This window comes from Anoplophora glabripennis, unplaced genomic scaffold, assembly GCF_000390285.2.
Source record: "Anoplophora glabripennis isolate ALB-LARVAE unplaced genomic scaffold, Agla_2.0 scaffold327, whole genome shotgun sequence".
Lineage (NCBI taxonomy): Eukaryota > Metazoa > Arthropoda > Insecta > Coleoptera > Cerambycidae > Anoplophora > Anoplophora glabripennis.
Window position 1 is genome coordinate 197,202 of NW_019416408.1, and position 18,060 is coordinate 215,261.

At 31.2% G+C, this 18,060-nt stretch overlaps 2 protein-coding genes across 2 annotated transcripts; one reads left to right on the top strand and one right to left on the bottom strand.

The window, feature by feature from the left end:
• Window positions 1–1,427: 1,427 nt before the first annotated feature.
• On the bottom strand, window positions 1,428–17,098 carry LOC108909488 (zinc finger CCCH domain-containing protein 10-like). The gene is made up of 7 exons (XM_018713843.1): window positions 17,009–17,098; window positions 13,680–13,905; window positions 13,317–13,621; window positions 9,840–10,035; window positions 9,719–9,782; window positions 9,366–9,663; window positions 1,428–2,429 (listed from the first exon to the last, which is right to left on the bottom strand). The coding sequence occupies exons 2-7, from the start codon at window positions 13,865–13,867 to the stop codon at window positions 1,699–1,701; spliced, it is 1,782 nt and encodes a 593-aa protein (XP_018569359.1). The 5' UTR covers window positions 13,868–13,905; window positions 17,009–17,098; the 3' UTR covers window positions 1,428–1,698.
• LOC108909490 (partner of bursicon) lies at window positions 8,494–15,904 on the top strand. Its single transcript, XM_018713845.1, has 4 exons — window positions 8,494–8,576; window positions 14,478–14,531; window positions 14,623–14,747; window positions 15,633–15,904. Exons 1-4 carry the CDS (start codon window positions 8,570–8,572, stop codon window positions 15,801–15,803), a joined length of 357 nt encoding a protein of 118 aa, XP_018569361.1. The 5' UTR covers window positions 8,494–8,569; the 3' UTR covers window positions 15,804–15,904.
• Window positions 17,099–18,060: the final 962 nt, after the last annotated feature.

The window sequence follows — 18,060 nt, forward strand, 5'->3', positions numbered from 1 at the left end:
CTTTTACTAATTAAACACTGCAAAGCTCAATTGACAGTTTATCAATAACTTAAATTGTTAAGCGTTGTGGCAACGTCAGTCTTTTATTTGCCATGGTAAACAGATTTTTGTAATTTTTGGCCTAATAACTTAAAGAGCAGAGTAATTTTCAAACTCAATTTACTCGAAAACCATTGGAAATATCGATTTGGACAAAGATAATATTTTTTACGTAAAACTGTTAAGATTTTATAAATCTGTAGAGAAAATTGTAAAAAAATTGAAATAAAAAAAATTACGGGCCAAAAACCCCCTTCACCAACCTAAATGGGACACATATGATTTGCATGTCGAAAAACGGAGTAGCCCATGTTATTTAACGTAAAAAGTTATGTAAGACCCATAAATTTTTTTCTATTTATTTGCGACCGTTTACTCAATAACAGAAAAAAAAACAGTTTTGTTTGACCCCTTTTAAGGGCATATAACTTCCTAAGGGTGCGTTTTAGGGCATATGTTAACAGGAACTTTTTGGCTTACATTAATGAGTTATAAACGCAACAGAAGTTTGGAACCCTATTTTAGAAACACCCTGTAGTGTTTCTAAAAAAAACAACATACATATCACATAAATAATTTATTTCCAATGTATATACAAATGTTTTGAAAACAATATTCTTTCATAGATACTAACTGCATAAATAAAAACGGACAAAAAGCTGAAAAAGAATACCCTAGTTCGATTATCAAAGTCTTTACATCACATACAATTAATTATTTACTTGTTTAATATGTTAAGATATTCTAGAACAGTTTGAATTTTATTGCCACCAATATTAAGTCGTTTAAATACCTACATACGTTGTGGCAACAATTTCTTACCCACCCAGTCTAATCTACATTTATGTAAATAGTTATTTGTTGATTCAAACTCAAAAAAAACGAAAATAAAAAATACAAACAAAACACTTTATTGAATTGATAAACTAAACTAGAAACTAAATTTTATTTTAAGAAACAAACTGAGGCTACATTTATAAATTGGGTACCAGGAATACAAAAATACTTTTAAGATTACAACTCTAGGAATGTATACTTGTAATTTTAATTACATACAATAATTATTATGTGAAGGGGCAAAATTTAATATTTTTAAATTTTATCAATTTGTTTAGTTTTTCTACAAATTAAAACTGTCTATTTAAGTAAATTTTCAAAAACCAACTCGTCTTATTGTACCGTACTGGACTAGAAATGTTTAACGCTTAATAAGGTTTTTTCATGGCTGCAATCGGTTTGGGCAGGAAACTTTTTATTGTCCACAGCTGTACTTTTCTAATGTTCAAGTATCCAGAATACTTTTCACACATTTAATACCAACTGAAGATAATTTTTTTGTCCACGAAAAAATTGTCTCGCTACTATAAGCAAAAATAATTCATCCGATATTTTTTTCCCTTATAAAAATAAAAGCAACCACTACAAAATCCGTATCGGACATTCTTCTTTTCACAACCACATTTAGGACATATCCATTCATGACTTGCTTCGTAAAATATTGGAAACAAATCACAAACTGCAAAACTCACATTTTTGTCCCTTCACAAAACTTTTTAAATACTGGTACCCAATTGATTTAAATTAAATATAAATTATGTGGAATAACTCAAACTACTTCTGTAAAAAAGTTGATCGCACTTAACACAACTACTGTCTGAATCAATGCGTCAGTGCGTGGTTTATGCTTTGAGTCATAATCGGATAAGACACCATGGGCTGCGACGCATTCGACATGGCTATAGCCTGCGACGTATTAATGGCATTCATCTGACTGTTCCTGTGCATTTCCTGCATTTGTTGGCTGGAAGCCAAGTTTTGCTGCGCTAATAGCTGCTGATTGGTGCTGGCTAGAGCTAACTGTTGTGGAACATTAGCCACTGCCAACTGCTGTGGAGTATTAGCCAGTGCGAGTTGCTGCGCTTGTGAGGTCAACTGTTGAGTTGTATTGGCCAGGGCCAACTGTTGAGCTTGGGACGTTAATTGTTGAGTTGTATTCGCGAGAGCCAATTGTTGAGCTTGAGATGTCAGCTGTTGATTGGCCAGCTGTTGGGCCTGCGAGTTCAGCTGCTGATTGGCTAGCTGTTGAGCTTGGGAGGACAGTTGCTGGTTCAGCTGTTGGTGTGTTTGGGGGTTATTGGCCAGAGTCAGCTGTTGGGGTTGGGAGGTGAGCTGCTGAGGGGTGCTGGCTAGGGCCAGCTGCTGGTTGGCCATGTGCTGGGCTTGAGAAGTCAACTGTTGGGTGGTTGTGGCGAGTGCCAGTTGCTGGGCCTGCGAGGTTAGTTGGGGTTGCGCCTGTTGGGCTAAATTGTTGGCCAGGTTTTGTTGTGCGATGGCTAGCTGCGCCTGGTTGCTGTTGGCAATGGCCAGCTGTGGCGTAGGGTTTGTCGTAACTGTGGCAAAATTATTTATTGTGAAAATCTTGACTGTACAAAGACCTTCGTTTATTAATAATGGTCATTGAAAACTCGAATATATTATTTAGACCGATCAAAATAACTCATTTAGAGGAAAAAAAAAAGAAAATTGTTACCTGGACTTTCGTAAGTGGAAATGGTAAAGGGGCTTATAATAAACGAAAAAAAATAAATGCGTGAGCAGGGACGGCGGAGGGTTGATTTGGGGGGTTGAAAAGTTATGAAAAATTGTATCATTGGGATTTCTGGCGAAAGTTGACGTCAAACAAAAGAGTATCTAATACGAAAGTAGTAGATCATGCGAAAATCTACAACTTTTGTAGAGGTCACTTTTTAACATAACCTCAAAATTTCCGAGAAAAATGCGAAAAACAGGTTTTTTCTGATTTTTTGTTTTTTATTTCTCATTTCCACATAAATTTGTAATCACAGTTCAAAAACATGCTCAAAAATGCAAAAAAATAAGTGACTTGCACAATGAATTTTTCAGTAATTGTTGATAATTTGTTTAAATTAAAAAACGTTCAAAAACTGATTACACCATTCAATTCTACGGAAAAAATTTAAAAAAAACTGTCATTGTTTGACCCAAAACTATTTATTTAATTTTTTCTGGCTTTATTTGAAAACGAATTTTAAAATAAATTACATATTTACAATGCCACTTTTTTCGCTCTATATAATGGCGTCAACATTTTTGCAATCCGATGTTTCGTCTTCGAGGGGCCATCAAGGGGTTAATTTTTTTAATTACGTCGCTGCTATTTTTATGACAAAATCTCGTCATTTTTAATTCTGATTGAGAGGATATTACTATTGTAATCGCTTCAAAAGTTTTTAGCTTGTTTTCCCTATAATTTAAAATTTTTCCTGAGTACGGCTCTAAACGCTTTCAAAATATCTATTGGATGAAGTCACAACAGTATAAAAGTCAATACCGCACAATATATCCAACAATTTTGTACTACTGTTAGCAATACTAATTAGAAATAATAAAATATTTCATAAATTCCTATTATTTTGTTATTAGGTACAACTTTTTAAATTATGGATTAAAAAAAATGGTGCTGTATTGATTTTTATTCTCTCCTCTCTCTCTCTCTCTCTCTCTCTTTCCTCCAAAAGATAGAGGTATTTTGAAAGCGTTCTGAGCCGTACTTAGGAAAAATTTTTAATGATAGCTAAAAACCTTTTTAAGTGATTACATTAGTATCATCTAATACAGAATTAAAAATGACTAAATTTTTTCAAAAAATAGCGATATATTTAAAAAAAATTAATTTGATGATGGCCCCTCGAAGACGAAACGTCGGATTACAAAAATGTTGCCGCCATTGGATAGAGCGAAAAAAGTGGCAATGTAAATATGCAATTTATTTAAAATTCGTTTTCAAATAAAGTCAGAAAAGAAATAAAACGATTTTGTAAAATTTCGGGTTTTCGGATTTCGCGTCAACAGTAGACTTTGCAGTTAATACCTAGTATGTATTGCTGAAATCTCAAATCATCCAGAGATAATTTATCATTTGTGCATTTGTAATTCGACTTAGATGTTTATAGCAATACTGTACAAAAATAAAGTTTTGGGTGAAACAATGAGACGTTTTTTTTTTATTTTTTTCCGTAGAATTGAATAGTGCAATCAGTTGTTGAACGTTTTTTAATTTAAACAAATTATCAACAATTACTGAAAAATTCATTGTTGCAAGTCACTTTTATTTTTTTTTGCATTTTTGAGCATGTTTTTGAACTGTGATTACAAATTTTTTTGTTTCACCAAAAAGTAAATGTCAAAACGAAAAAAATGATTATTGGCGGAACTCTGTACGATGATTTTTTTAAGTAGAATTTTTCTTTGAAAAAAATGTTTCAGGCCGAAAAAAATGAATATCTCAGAAACTTCTTAATTTTGTTATGTAAAAAAATTTGAGGTTATTTAAGAGAGCGAAAGGTATACTTTCACCAAGTTTCGTCAAAATTAAATTATTTTTGCGGAAATGAAAAATAAAAAACGAAAAATCAGAAAAAAAAACTGTTTTTCGCAATTTTCTCGGAAAATTTGAGGTTATGTAAAAAACGACCTCTACAAAAGTTGTAGATATTTGCATGATCTACACTTTTGTATTGGATACTTTTTTGTTCGACATCAACTTTCGCCAAAAATCTCAATTATACAATTTTTCACAAATTTTCAACCCCCCAAATCAACCCTCCGCCGCCCCTGCTCACGCATTTATTTTTTATAGGTTTATTATAAGCCTTTTTACCATTTCCACTTATAAATGTCCAGGTAACAATTTTTTTTTCTCCAAGTGTAATTTGGTTGGACTAATTTGTATCTGCGAATTTTGGAAACAAACCAGTCCAATGGCAAGAGGCAACAAAATTTTTATAGGGTGTATACCAAATTTCCGCAAAAAAATTCCGATAATTTCAGGTCTACATAATATATGCCCCTTAACAGACAACTTTCTTTTAGGCAACCTCTCTTTTGAGAGGATGTGCACTAATTTTTTATTTTTTTTATTTTCTGAACAGGCATTAATATGAATAACATTCGATATCGTTATTAAAACTAGGACTTTACAGTGAATATTAAGTGGCAAGATTGGATACCGAAAAATCTCGATTTCTGCTACTAGTTGGTTTTAACTTCCTGCTTTTTTTGAAAATTTATTCACTTGTGTGACATTTGTTCCATATTGTAAATGACACCAGAGAAGGAAGCTTGGCCATTTTTTAATCATACCTTTTTATTCAATTTTCTATTAGGACGTCTCCCTTGGACAGACAAATTTTTATGGTTTGGTATCCACTCAAAAGAGAATGTATATCAATTTCCATTTTACAATAACCATCTTTACTCATTTTTTCGGTTTTTAAGAACTTCATCAAGGGAAAAACATTAAATCCATATACAGGGGGTTTGTAAATAAGTGCGAAATATTTTAGGGGGTGGTTGCCGCAGTTATTTTGTGTTAAAAATTTCATATAAACGTAGGTCGAAATATGCTTCGTTTCCGAGATACAGAGTGTTCAAATTTTAATTTTTTATATATTTTTATTAATTATTTCAAATTTAAAAATATTGATTCGAAATTAAATCTTAAAGCATAGTAGCGGTTTTAAAATATTTAATTCCAAGTATGAACAATTAAACTGAAAATATTTATTAAATTGATAGATTTTCTTAAAAAGAATCACATGGTGTAGTAAAATTAAGTCAAATAGTTCTATTTTATGTCTAGTTTAAAAGAATATCACAAATTTGTGCAATGCAAATTATATAATGGAAAATGACTCCGGAAATGTCAAAATTCACATGAAATTCAAAATAAAACAATTTTCCAATGATAATTTCTTGGAAAAAACAGCACAGANNNATGGTCTATCAGAAGTTACGTGAGAGCGATAAAGTAAGCCATAGAAATCCATGTGATAGACAAGGATGGCTATAATGAAGGCGTCTAATCGTCAACGCCCATTTCGCCCTTCCACAAATAAGAAGTGGATCTTATTTGTGGAAGGGCAAAACGGGCGGTGACAAAGAGGTATCCACCCAAAAGAGAATGTATATCAATTTCCATTTTACACTAACCATCATTACTAATTTTTTCGCTTTTTAAGAACTTCATCAAGGGAAAAACATTAAATCCATATACAGAGGGTTTGTAAATAAGTGCGAAATATTTTAAGGGGTGGTTGCCGAAATATTTTGTGAAAAGTTCATACAAACATAGATCGAAATATGAGATACAGCGTGTTTAAATTTTAATTTTTTATTTATTTTTATTATTTCAAAGTCTTACAGATATGGACTCGAAATTTGATGGTTGTCTTTTATTTAGAAATATTGACAGCAACGTACTAGATCAGCCTTTCCCGACCTTTTTCAATAGCTTTACTTTACAATGATTCGAGGACCCTAAAAGAAAAAAGAAAAAAAAACACTTTCAATAATCATACTTTTATTTGCAATATTCTCAAGGGTTTATTTTACTTGCTTCTATATCTATAAAATGGTCAGGCCCTACTGTCCAGATACATTTACGATATTCGGTTGTCTGTAAATACTTTTTCCACCGCATGTTACTGTAAAACTCTAAGCCGCGTCATTATGCTGCGGACCCCAGGTTGAGGAACCCTGTACTAGATAATGAGTGTCGATAGAAATTAAAAATACACAATTTGCAATAAAATATGTTTTATTTTTTTCCTCAAAAACGGTGCATCCTACGAAAAAAAATTGAAGAGATTAATTTCATTCAAAATTGATGATGGATTTCTAAAAAAATATCAAAACGGAAAAAAAGTCAGTGGCGTACCATTTTATTTATTAAGAAAGGTTGTGATATTCTAGCAAGAATGCCACCGGTGCAAGTAGAAATATTCAGATCACCCCAAAAAATGCACATTTATCCGTCCAAAGCCTTTTCCAAATTTCAAGTCAATGTCTTTAAAACTCTTTGAAATAATTAATAAAAATACATAAAAAATTAAAATTGAAACACTCCTTATCTATGTATATGAACTTTTTTCCACAAAATAACTTCGGCAATCACATCCTAAAATATTTTGCACTTATTTACAAACACCCTGTATATTAATACTGATAAATCTGTTTCCTGATGAATAATAAAATTTGAAGAGCCTAAGTTAAAAATAAAAGTATGGATAAAAAAAGAAAATTGTCCAAAATAAATTATTACTATCTTTTCCTTAAAAACAAAATTAAAATAATTAAACAAAAATTTAATCATGTATTTTCAATATTTACAGATAATTTCCAGTTCTCCAGATAGGTATTATGAAGTGCAGTGTTTGAAATAGGAATTCAATTCCGGAAATTTCAGGATAAAAAATTTTCGATTAGATTCCAATCTTGAAACTTGATTAATTCAGATAATAAAGGATCAATTCTGGGTGCAAAAGAGCAAATAATTTGTTCAAGCAAAAAATGGTAAATCTTGCTTTTTGTCAAGAAAACATTTTATAAATAATTCTTTTTTCAATTACATAAATTCAAATCAATGTTCATTATTGCACTAAAGAATGCTCTTATACATAGGTTGTCTATGTGTTGTCGCTGTCATTTAAATGTGATCAGATTTTAGTTGCAACTGCTACTGCTGAAGAAAATTCGTTCTGCATACTATTCTCAAATTATTTAAAGGTCGTTATTACTCAGTTTGAAGTAATAAATAATAAGACCAAAGAGAAACATTTTTATTTCGGAGTTATTTTAGGATCTTCAGGATTGATCCCGAAATTTGAAACTTATCAGGTGTCCCCCAGACCTTTGAATTTCCAGGATCTCTAGATTGGATTTTCTAATCGGTATACATCCTGTTTTTAATTAGAAATTTTCTCATAACAATACTAATCTGAAACAATTTTTTTTTTAGATAAAATAGACAGTCGACTTATAATTCATTTTTTTTAACTGTACTTAAACTCTCGTCTACGCCGCTACTAGGCAACCCCATACTCGGTTGTATGTGTGCGCTTATCATTGTTTCCTATTGTTATCTTTTTAAACCAACTGTATGAAACTAGCTGGGTGGCTGAGAGAGAAACGGTAATGGAAAATAATTTTGTAAACTCAAATTGTTTCTGTATGAATTTGCTACATGTTATTTTAAAGTCACCATATGTTTTTGCCAATTGCAAACGAAGAAATGTCAAAAAAATTTTCAAGCATTTAAAAAAAAAATTATATAGCCATATAGTCTAACTATGCGAATGCTTCTTGCATTGTATATTGATTACAAGTAAAACTAATTTGTTTTATCGTTTTTGTTGCACATAAAAAAATAAATAAAAATACTTATATGATTTGATATATTTGTTAAATCATTTTAAGTTTGTAATAAATAGTATTTGTTATAATTTTTTTAAAGCATGCTGTTTAGCTCGTAAATTCCAATGTCAATGATCTCTGACACTGACTTGTTTAGGTGAACTATATAATATCAATCCACCTAATGTGATATAATATCAGGGTATTCGGAGAGCAAAAACCAAACGGCTAAAGTTAATTTCGGCAAAACAGGAATGGACGAATATGAAATTTATTTTAGTTTCCATTTGATCGGTTTAAGTGAGGTGTTTGTAATATGACGGGTAGTTTGGCATCTTCTAAGTGAAGTATTTGTTTTTACTGGCATCGAAATAGAATTTGTATAGTGCAGTGTTGTATTTTATTTAGTTTAATTTTCTAGCAAAATTTATTGTGGCATTTATTTTGTATAGTGTAAGATATGAAAAAATATGTATACGAATCAAGAAAGATGATATACAGTGTAGGAAAGCGCCGATGGTCTATCACAAGTTACGTGAGTTACGTATCATAGTCAACGCCCATTTCGCCCTTCCACAAATAACAAGTGGATCTTATTTGTGGAAGGGCAAAACGGGCGGTGACAAAGAGAAGCCTTCATTATAGCCATCCTTCTCTATCGCATGGATTTCTATGTCTTACTTTATCGCTCTCACGTAACTTGTGATACACCATCGGCGCTTTCCTACACTGTATGACAACAGTGCATGCCATAGCTCCCAATTAGGAATACGTTTGTGGCTTGCGCTCGGGAATGTATGGGGTTGTACTAGCCTGTTTAGTGGTAGGGAATGAAAATTCAGAAAAAATGTTACAAAAGTTAAGTTTTCAAAATGGAATTTGAGTAAACAAACTTTCGATGTGTTTTTAAATGTCAAAGGTAGCTTCGGAGTAAATAAGACCCCCATTCAAAGTTACACTCTGTGTATAATGTACCAATTCATTAGAAACTTTTCTGCCTGAAAGGAATACACAGTTATACATAACATCAGTTAAAAATTTCAAGTACATTTCACATAAATTACATACTTAGAACCGCCATCATCATCTACATGAAATTAAAATACACTCACCAAGTATCTGCTGATTAGAGGCCAGGAGTTGAGCGGGGGACGCGATACTGACTGCGGGGCATCCGGCTATGGAGACCGAATGATTTCCAGACACCGGATTGCAAGTGGAAACTGTGGCGAGGGAAACTGGGACAGTAGCGACGCTCGCTATGACCGTCCTGTTGACCTGTTGCGGCGGCGTATTCGTGTTTGTTATAGTCACAGCTGGAACATTGACTGTACCGTTATGTTTGCCAGATACTCTTAACGTGGCATTTTGATCCAGGAGGAACTCATTTGTTGCTGTGAGATCGGACACCTGAAAAAAATTATGAACTTTATTTTGTTTTGACATAACACTGAAATTTACTAACTTGTCTTTTAAGTTGAGCTATTTCTTTGTGTAACAAAGTGTTTTCCTCTTCCAACATTAAACTCCTACAAAAAAATATTTAAAAAATGAACAAAAGATTTGGGAATTTTAATGAAACTTACCTAGCGTCGACCCTAGTGAGCATTGGAGATGGGGGATTCCCGGCAAAATATCCCTTAAAAACAGGTCTTGTTCGGTCTTCTATTACATCGCATGACAGTATTTCCTGATCCTGAGTGGACAAAAATCTTCTTTTTACCAAAGGAAGCCCACTGTCTTTATATTCATCAAAGCTGACACCATTTCTTCTTAATACCTCTGTTGCAAAAACGCATTAGGTTATCACTGTTTATTTTATTATATAAATGTTTTATTTGTGTATTTGCAATGAAAAAAACATGAAACATAGAATCATAAATTCTTTCAGTTTTATCTACCAAAAATTTAAAAAATCAGTATATAGCAATCTGGAAAACTGGGAATTAAGAATTAGTGATAGATCAGAAGTACTCCGATTACTTCTAAGGTGACATCATCATCTCCAGTTTCAGATGAATTTGCATGTTTTTGCCAATAAAAATATGAAAACAAGAAGTAAATCAGAAAATGGTCGTCAGGTGTGAAATGTAGAGCTGTAATGTCCTCTTCCACCCGCCCCTCTTCCACCTGTTCCACGATCCACGGACCGGTGGTTTTTATGGTTCTATTTTTTATTTCCAATATTAGAATATTGGATATATTTTTATTTTTCGTTACCTACTGTTTCCATTATCTGGCGATGTGAAATTATAAACCATGGTTTGTATTGTATATTTACTTTATTTTAAAGCTAACCTAAATTCAAAAATTTTCCTAAAAATTCTATCAAATGATCTTAAATCTAGGTATGCAAAAAATATCTAACATCGTAGACAAGATTGTTAACTCATGATTTTTGAAACCACAATTCATGGCTATTAAGATCTGGCGCGCTTCATTTTCAATGAATTGTTTATGAATAGAGACTTTATTTATATTCTATTGCTTGCTTTTTTAATCTCTATATCATACAGGGTGTTCGCAAAAAAGTGCGAATTATTTTATTGGGTGGTTGCTGAAGTTATTTTGTGAAAAAAAGTTCATATAAACTTGGGTCGAAATATGTTTCGTTTCCGAGATGCAGTGTTTCAAATTTTAATTTTTTATTTATTTTTATTAATTATTTCAGAGGTTTAAAGATATTGACTCAAAATTTGAAAAATGCTTTGGAGGGATAAATGTACATTTTTTGGGGTAATCCGAATATTTATACTTGCACCTTTAAATAAAAGATTAACAAAACCTACATTAAAATTATGTTTTATTTTTTTCCACAAAAACAGTGCATCCTACGAAAAAAATTGAAGAGACCAATTTCATTCATAATTAATAGCAGATTTCCAAAAAAATATCAAAACGGGAAAAAGTCAGTGGCATACCATTTGTTTTTATTAAAAAAAGTTCTGGCATTCTCGCACGAATGTCACTGATGTAAGTAGAAATATTCGGATCACCCCAAAAAATGTACATCCAATAGCTCTCCAAAGCGCTTTTCTAATTTCAAGTCAATATCTTTAAAACTCTTTGAAATAAGTAATAAAAATAAATAAAATATTAAAATTTAAACACTCTGTATCTCGGAAACGAAGTATATTTCGACCTACGTTTATATGAATTTTTTTTCACAAAATAACTTCGGCAACCACCCGATAAAATATTTCGCATTTATTTACAAACACCCTGTAGGTGATTTTTCTTCTTTATGAAACACTTTTCTCTTCGACATTGTGATAGAAAGTGGTAATTAATGCATATAAAATAAAAAATAACTGTATGTGTAGATAAGCCGTAATTTGTCTCAAATGTACTAACTGGTGTCAAAAGCATGGATGCCGGCAGGGCGGGCGGATGAGCGGTCCATTGGTTTTAAGGCTGTATTGGTCGTTATAACTGACAGATTCTTTGGTATAATAAATGTATAAAAAAGCGCGTCGCTAAATCCGAAATGTCGTTGTAAACGGTGTCGTAGTAAACAATGTTTTCAATATGGTATTTCTATAGGATTAAATCGGAACTTCCAAATTCCGTCGTTATATCCAATATGTCGCATAAAGCAATGTCGTTATAACCAATTTTCACTATGTGTATAAGATATTTAACAATTTTTAATTTTTTTATTAAATTTTATTTTTTAATTTTTTTTATTTTTACTTTGGACACCTTACAATTTTATTAATTGTTGTTTCTTCTCATAATAAAGTTGTTAATAATTTACCAAAAAAAATATTTATTTTACATAATTTTCGAGAAAAGGTATTTAACACTATAAATTCGATCAATGTAGGATCATATTCGATGCAAAGTAATAAATCATTGCCTGTCAAGGGATCCAGTGCCATACGCTTTTAAGGCTTTTTAGAAATTGAATAATTTCTTTATACATTATGATCCAGTTCACGTCTGGCACCCTTGTTCCTACAAAAATTCCTTTATTCTCATAAACTATGTATTTTAAATGTAATTTATTACAAATCCAATTTGTTTTTTAAATTCCACATGTACTACATTTTACCTCTGTATGCGCCACTGTCGTTTACTTGTTTTTTGGAGGCGCTCTTTGATATACAACCAAGCTCGCCAAGTTAGTATTTGACGTATAACCGACCACTTCGTACACTCGATGCATCTGGGCGACTACAGCTACTACCAGAACACAGTGCGTATGTAGCGGTATTTCAGATTTTACATTCAATTTCATTTTAAATTTGAAATGGTTCATCTTACGCCTCCTAAAAATAATGACACAATTTTCCTTTGATAAAAGACCGACAACTTTTTGCTCTACTTTGCATCGAATACGATTCTACTATAGTTGTATTAGTCAGAAGTAAATATATCTTTACAAAAAAAAACCTGGAATGTTGAAATTAGCAGAATAGTAACAAAAAAATACATATTACAAAAAATATATATAATGGGTCTTTTTTAATTTTTATGATTAACTTATTTTAGCACAAATATGCAAATAAAGTAAATTATAACTTGGTGCTTTATATCATAATACCTTTCCAGCAAAGCAGTACAAAAAATTGAAAAAAATACAAAATTGACATCATACCTATTTGTTTTATTGGTTTTGTTTCACTACAAAAAAAAATCAGAAAAAATGTTAGAATTTCATGTTTTTTTTTTAATCCTGATTAATTTTCTCATTTTTCTCATAATCCAAAAAATTGCAAAGTATACCAAGGATATTGTGCTTGTGTCATTCAAACCAAAATTATTATTTTTTAATAAATAAAATGTATTCCTATTAATTCATTGTATAATTCGCAAAATAATAATCGACTAATAGTGAAACATGAGAGATGGCAATAAAAAATTTGAGTTGTTAAAAGTTAGAAGTTAATAAAGAAATTACATTTTCTCAGCTATAAATTTTTCAAATCTATGTACATGTAAGATGCAAATAAAATATCCTATAAAATGAATGAATTTTTGTTTTTACAAAAATCATGTTCAAGATTGCAGTTTTGGGTTTGTTGAAATTTTAACTTTTAATAATGTATGTATTAACTTACCATTAACTCCATTAACTGATTCTACAGTAACAAAATGAGACTCATTGACATTATTCCTCAGTAAATTGGTATGCTTTCTTTGGGTATTGTTCTGGATTAACTCCAATATCTCCGTCTCCTCCTGTTCTTTCGACAGATGCCGGAATTTACAAAACGTTCTGCGACACAGACCTTTTTTGAACTGATTACAGATAGGGGGTGTTCCCGGTAATTGATTCTTTCGAGTTGCCTCTGCCAGAATTTGATTCGACATCTCTCCGGTCCTTTTGTATTCATCTACTTCTTCTGGAGTGCAATGGATGAATCTAGAAAAAAAAATACAAAGAGGAAATACTTAAGAAGAAATATATAAAAATAACTCACTTGCAATGAGGCCTGGGGCAGATATTATTTTGATAGTCATGGCAGAAATTTAGTGTCCTACTGTCAGTTTCATGTTTATATTTACAAAATTTCCTATCGCAGAGGCCACGAGCAAAATCTCGGCATGTGCTGTCTTCCTTATCATTAGAACGTTCAGATTTGACAGTTTCTTCGGAAGTGTCCGACATTATTACTAAAGATCTAAGTAAATCAAACTGTAAAAAGCCTGAAACCAAACACATATTTTTGCAAATTTCAGCTATAAAAAGAAATAAGCCAAAATAAATTTAAAAAAAAAAACAGAGAGCAATATTATCAGTTAATTAAAATTTATAGGCACATACACAAATTCAAAACATATCCTTTAATCTAGCCAGATATTCAAATCCTTGCTTTTTCACTTGATACTTAGTGCGATGTAGCACATTTTAGCATAAAACACATAGCTTGTTACCACCCCAGGTGGCTCCCCTCATGTTTGGGGTCAATACCCGTTAATTTAGTAAATTAACGCACAAGTTCATTATTAAACATTTGTTGCCGACATAAAATCCTATCCTAGTCCTGCAGTGCTCTTGATATAGAAAATAATTTCAGAACTATTCAAAGCAAACTATTACATACAAGAAAATAAGGGTGTGTATATCAACAAACTTGCTCAAAACTTGATTCCACTGCATAAGATATAAAAGGGAGTAAGATGGAAATTGAAGCAGTTAATTTCCACTCAAGCCACTGAGATGTTGTACACATTTTTGGTTAGCCTTTTGTGTTTCTCTTATATTTACTGTGTTTCAGATATGTCGGACGAGACATGTGAGACACTTCCATCTGAAATACATTTAACGAAAGGTAAAAAAATATCATTTTGATATTAAATAATTTGTTGTTCTGCTTTTTTCATCTTTCAGTTTAGCAAATCATTACAATAATACTTTTACAGAGGAATACGACGAATTGGGTAGGTTACAGAGGACTTGCAATGGGGAAGTAGCAGTCAATAAATGTGAGGGTTCTTGTAAAAGTCAAGTCCAACCATCAGTTATAACTCCAACTGGATTTTTAAAGGTATCAAAGTTGTCGATGCAAAATATAAACAAGATAACTTTTAGAAATATGATTTTCATTTACGAAGACTAAATATCTAAAATTGAAACGATAACTAAACATTATAATCACAAATAGCAAAGGGTCAATTTTATATTTTGCAGTGAAAGTAAAAGTACGGAACAAATTAATTATTTTTGAAATGAATGAGTTGCATGACATTTCCTAAGAGATGCAGATTTTACATTTTAAAAAAGCACATTTTCATGTACCTTTTCCGTGTTTAATTGTTTGTTCATGATGACAATTTTTTTGAAATTCTATCGTTTTCATTCTATCATTTTCTGCCAGAGCCCGAAGTCATCAACATACAATTATAAACTTTATTTATTAATTATAATATCATATATAGTTAAAATTTTTAAAGTTATTAACCTGCTTTTTGCATTACATCAATTGCACTGATATTAACCTAAACCAGCACATTTTTGAGAAAATGTTGGTTCACATATTTCAACAAATCATCAATTTCTATTTTTAATCTCTGGAAATTTAGTAAATAAAATACTTATAATTATATGTTGCTGAATACAAAACGTCATGTTCTAACAAATTAGTTGAAAATTATTGGATTCTAAATAAAAAAAAATTCTGATATCATTGCCACTCAAAAATAGTCAAATGTGGAAAAAGAAACGTGAAAAAGTTTCTTTTTAAAATGCAGAATCAACAAGTCCAAGAAAAAAGAAAAAGAAAAATAAGTCGAATATTTCCTAATTTTCTCCCACACCGCACAATAAAATTTTCTGTGAATATAAAAATACAATAATTATTAAAGTAACAGAAAATTTCTGATACTCGACAAAAATGTTTTTCTTTAATACCTTTTAACTTTTTGTGTTTTAGGAATGTTACTGCTGTAGGGAGAGCTTCCTCAGAGAAAGAATAATAACACTGTCTCACTGTTACGACCCAGATGGCGTAAGGCTAACCAATGAAGGTACAAATTCGATGGATGTAAAACTGAGGGAACCATCTGACTGCAAATGTTATAAATGTGGAGATTTTAGCCGATAATCCTGCATAGCTAACCATTATAAAATAATTTTGGTTGTAAATTACTTCTTTAGGCTTGTAGTGTGATAAGAACTTGTATAGATATATTTTGCAAAAACCAATAAAGGGGTGTTAATATAGCTTCTTTTTATTTTTGCAGCACATTTAAATACATTTCAAAAATTAAACAAAACAAAATTTCCATTTTCAAACACATAGTCTATTGAAGCATTCAGTTGTATCAATGAAAAATTTAAAACATTATTTAAACACACACAGAGTTGGTCTCTAAAAAGCAAGCTGACGATTTCCAAATATGTGTGTTCTTAATAAAAAATATTTGGTATAATTTGTTTTGTACTTATTATGTTAATGGTTGTACACATATAAATCTGGACACCCTGTATATGCCAATCAAACCACAAAGATTGAAATATTTAATTATTAAAAAACAAAATTGTTTATTTGACTTTTTTGGCAGGATAAATTTATGTTATTAGAACTTTTCAAATTTTTTTAACCAACAAAGTACATATATCAAGAAAGTATCAATTGGTCAATGACGTTCCTAAATCCTTATAAAATGTACTTCCAATTAGCAATTGGTTCGAACTATAAACCACAACAACTAAAAGCTGCTAAGAAAAAATATATACATATAAAAAATAAATCAAGTGGTTGAGAACAAAATTCATAAAAAAATATATTTGAGCATTAATAAAAAAAACAAACATTGTTAACAGTAAATAATATATACATACAAGGTGGTCAAATATGATCTGGAACGCCCCTGTCAAATTTTAGTATGTCATACGATTTCAATGATTATTTTTTATATCAACAGTACGTGGGAAAGCCATGACACTTTTTGAGGTGTAATTTTTCATGAAATCATATTAAGTTTTTTTTATGAAAAATCTGACAACATAGTACCCTATAAAACTCTGAGGTTACAAGGTTAATTGATTTACTAATTTTTTTATGATGCCTAAAATCCTGTTTTTTATTTTTAATTCAGTGTCTTGATAGTACTAAAAAGCACATATTTGAAAATTATAATTTTCTCAGATCCTATTAATACATTAAATAAGTATTCTACACAATAAACTGTATTTAAGGTTCACCCTTACAAAAATAATCATCAGAATCGTACGATACATTAAAAGGTGACAGGAATGATCCACGTCAGATCGGAAACCCTGCATGTAAATAATTTGTAAACTCACCAATGTAAATTATTCCAAAGGCAAATTGTAGCGTCTGTGAAGTTCAGCAACTGTAATATGTTCAGCATCAGCCAAGTACCCAAGAACCGTCTGGGTCATGTCCTTCGTTTCGTTGTACTCATGTAAGGCTTGCATTTGAGGCTCCAAATCTGTACTTACACCTTTTGCTTCAAACTCTGCTATTTTCTTGTCCAACTCTGAGTTTTCCTTACGTAATTTCTCGTATCTTGCCTCGAGCTCCTGATAGGTAAAATTGTCCTTTGAGTTTGTTCTCTTTACTTGTTTCCCCTTCAATTTCTTTGACGATTTACTTTTGGATCTGTCCATTTATTTGAGTAACATATTTTGTTTGAAACCCACTTAAAGCAGAGATGGATATTTCTCAGTATGCTAATTAAGGTAACATAAAGTAAATAATTAGAACCAGTTTGATGATAAAATGTAAAAGAAAATAACGTGACTACTATACAACACAGAATACAGACAAAACTCAAACGTTCAATGCTCTGCTTTTAGATATACTGTTGTATTTCATATCGAACATTAATGATTAAAATATTAATTCTTATCAATTTTTAGCTGATTAGCTCAAAATATTTGATTTTGCAATGATTTAGTTGTAAAACTTTATGAAATACGTAATAAAACAGTTTGTGGTAATAATTTATCAAAATAATTTACTCATATTTAAAACTGAATAATATCAGTTGCGTAGCAATATATCATGCAACTAATTTATCCAAGAATGGAGCTGAAAAGAGGGAATACTTTTTGTATCTCCCATTTTGTGAAAAAATATATGTGTTAAAAAATCCTGCCCCTGTTCAAATGTGGAAAAATCTAATTTTAGGTGGGCTAACATACAGGGTGGGCCAATGGAAACTTTTCACCCTGATTTTTTTGGTTTAAAATAAAAATCTGGGAAAACGCTCGGACACGTCGACTTTTGATTTGAGGGGGAACTATTTTTCAGTTTTTTTCATCACTGTAGCTTTAACCCCCTGGCTGGGGAGAGAACAACCCCCCGAATTTGAATAGGGGATAGGGGTCGC

What these genes read in the sequence shown, in the direction of transcription:
- LOC108909490 (XM_018713845.1), top strand. An exon ending in TGAAATACATTTAACGAAAG is followed by an intron (nt 14,532 to 14,622) that starts GTAAAAAAATAT and finishes ATACTTTTACAG; the next exon opens with AGGAATACGACGAATTGGGT. An exon ending in CTCCAACTGGATTTTTAAAG is followed by an intron (nt 14,748 to 15,632) that starts GTATCAAAGTTG and finishes TTTGTGTTTTAG; the next exon opens with GAATGTTACTGCTGTAGGGA.
- LOC108909488 (XM_018713843.1), bottom strand. Translation starts at nt 13,867, where the DNA reads ATGTCGGACACTTCCGAAGAAACTGTCAAATCTGAACGTTCTAATGAT. An exon ending in TGCCCCAGGCCTCATTGCAA is followed by an intron (nt 13,622 to 13,679) that starts GTGAGTTATTTT and finishes TTTTTTTTCTAG; the next exon opens with ATTCATCCATTGCACTCCAG. An exon ending in TAGCTCAACTTAAAAGACAA is followed by an intron (nt 9,664 to 9,718) that starts GTTAGTAAATTT and finishes AATTTTTTTCAG; the next exon opens with GTGTCCGATCTCACAGCAAC.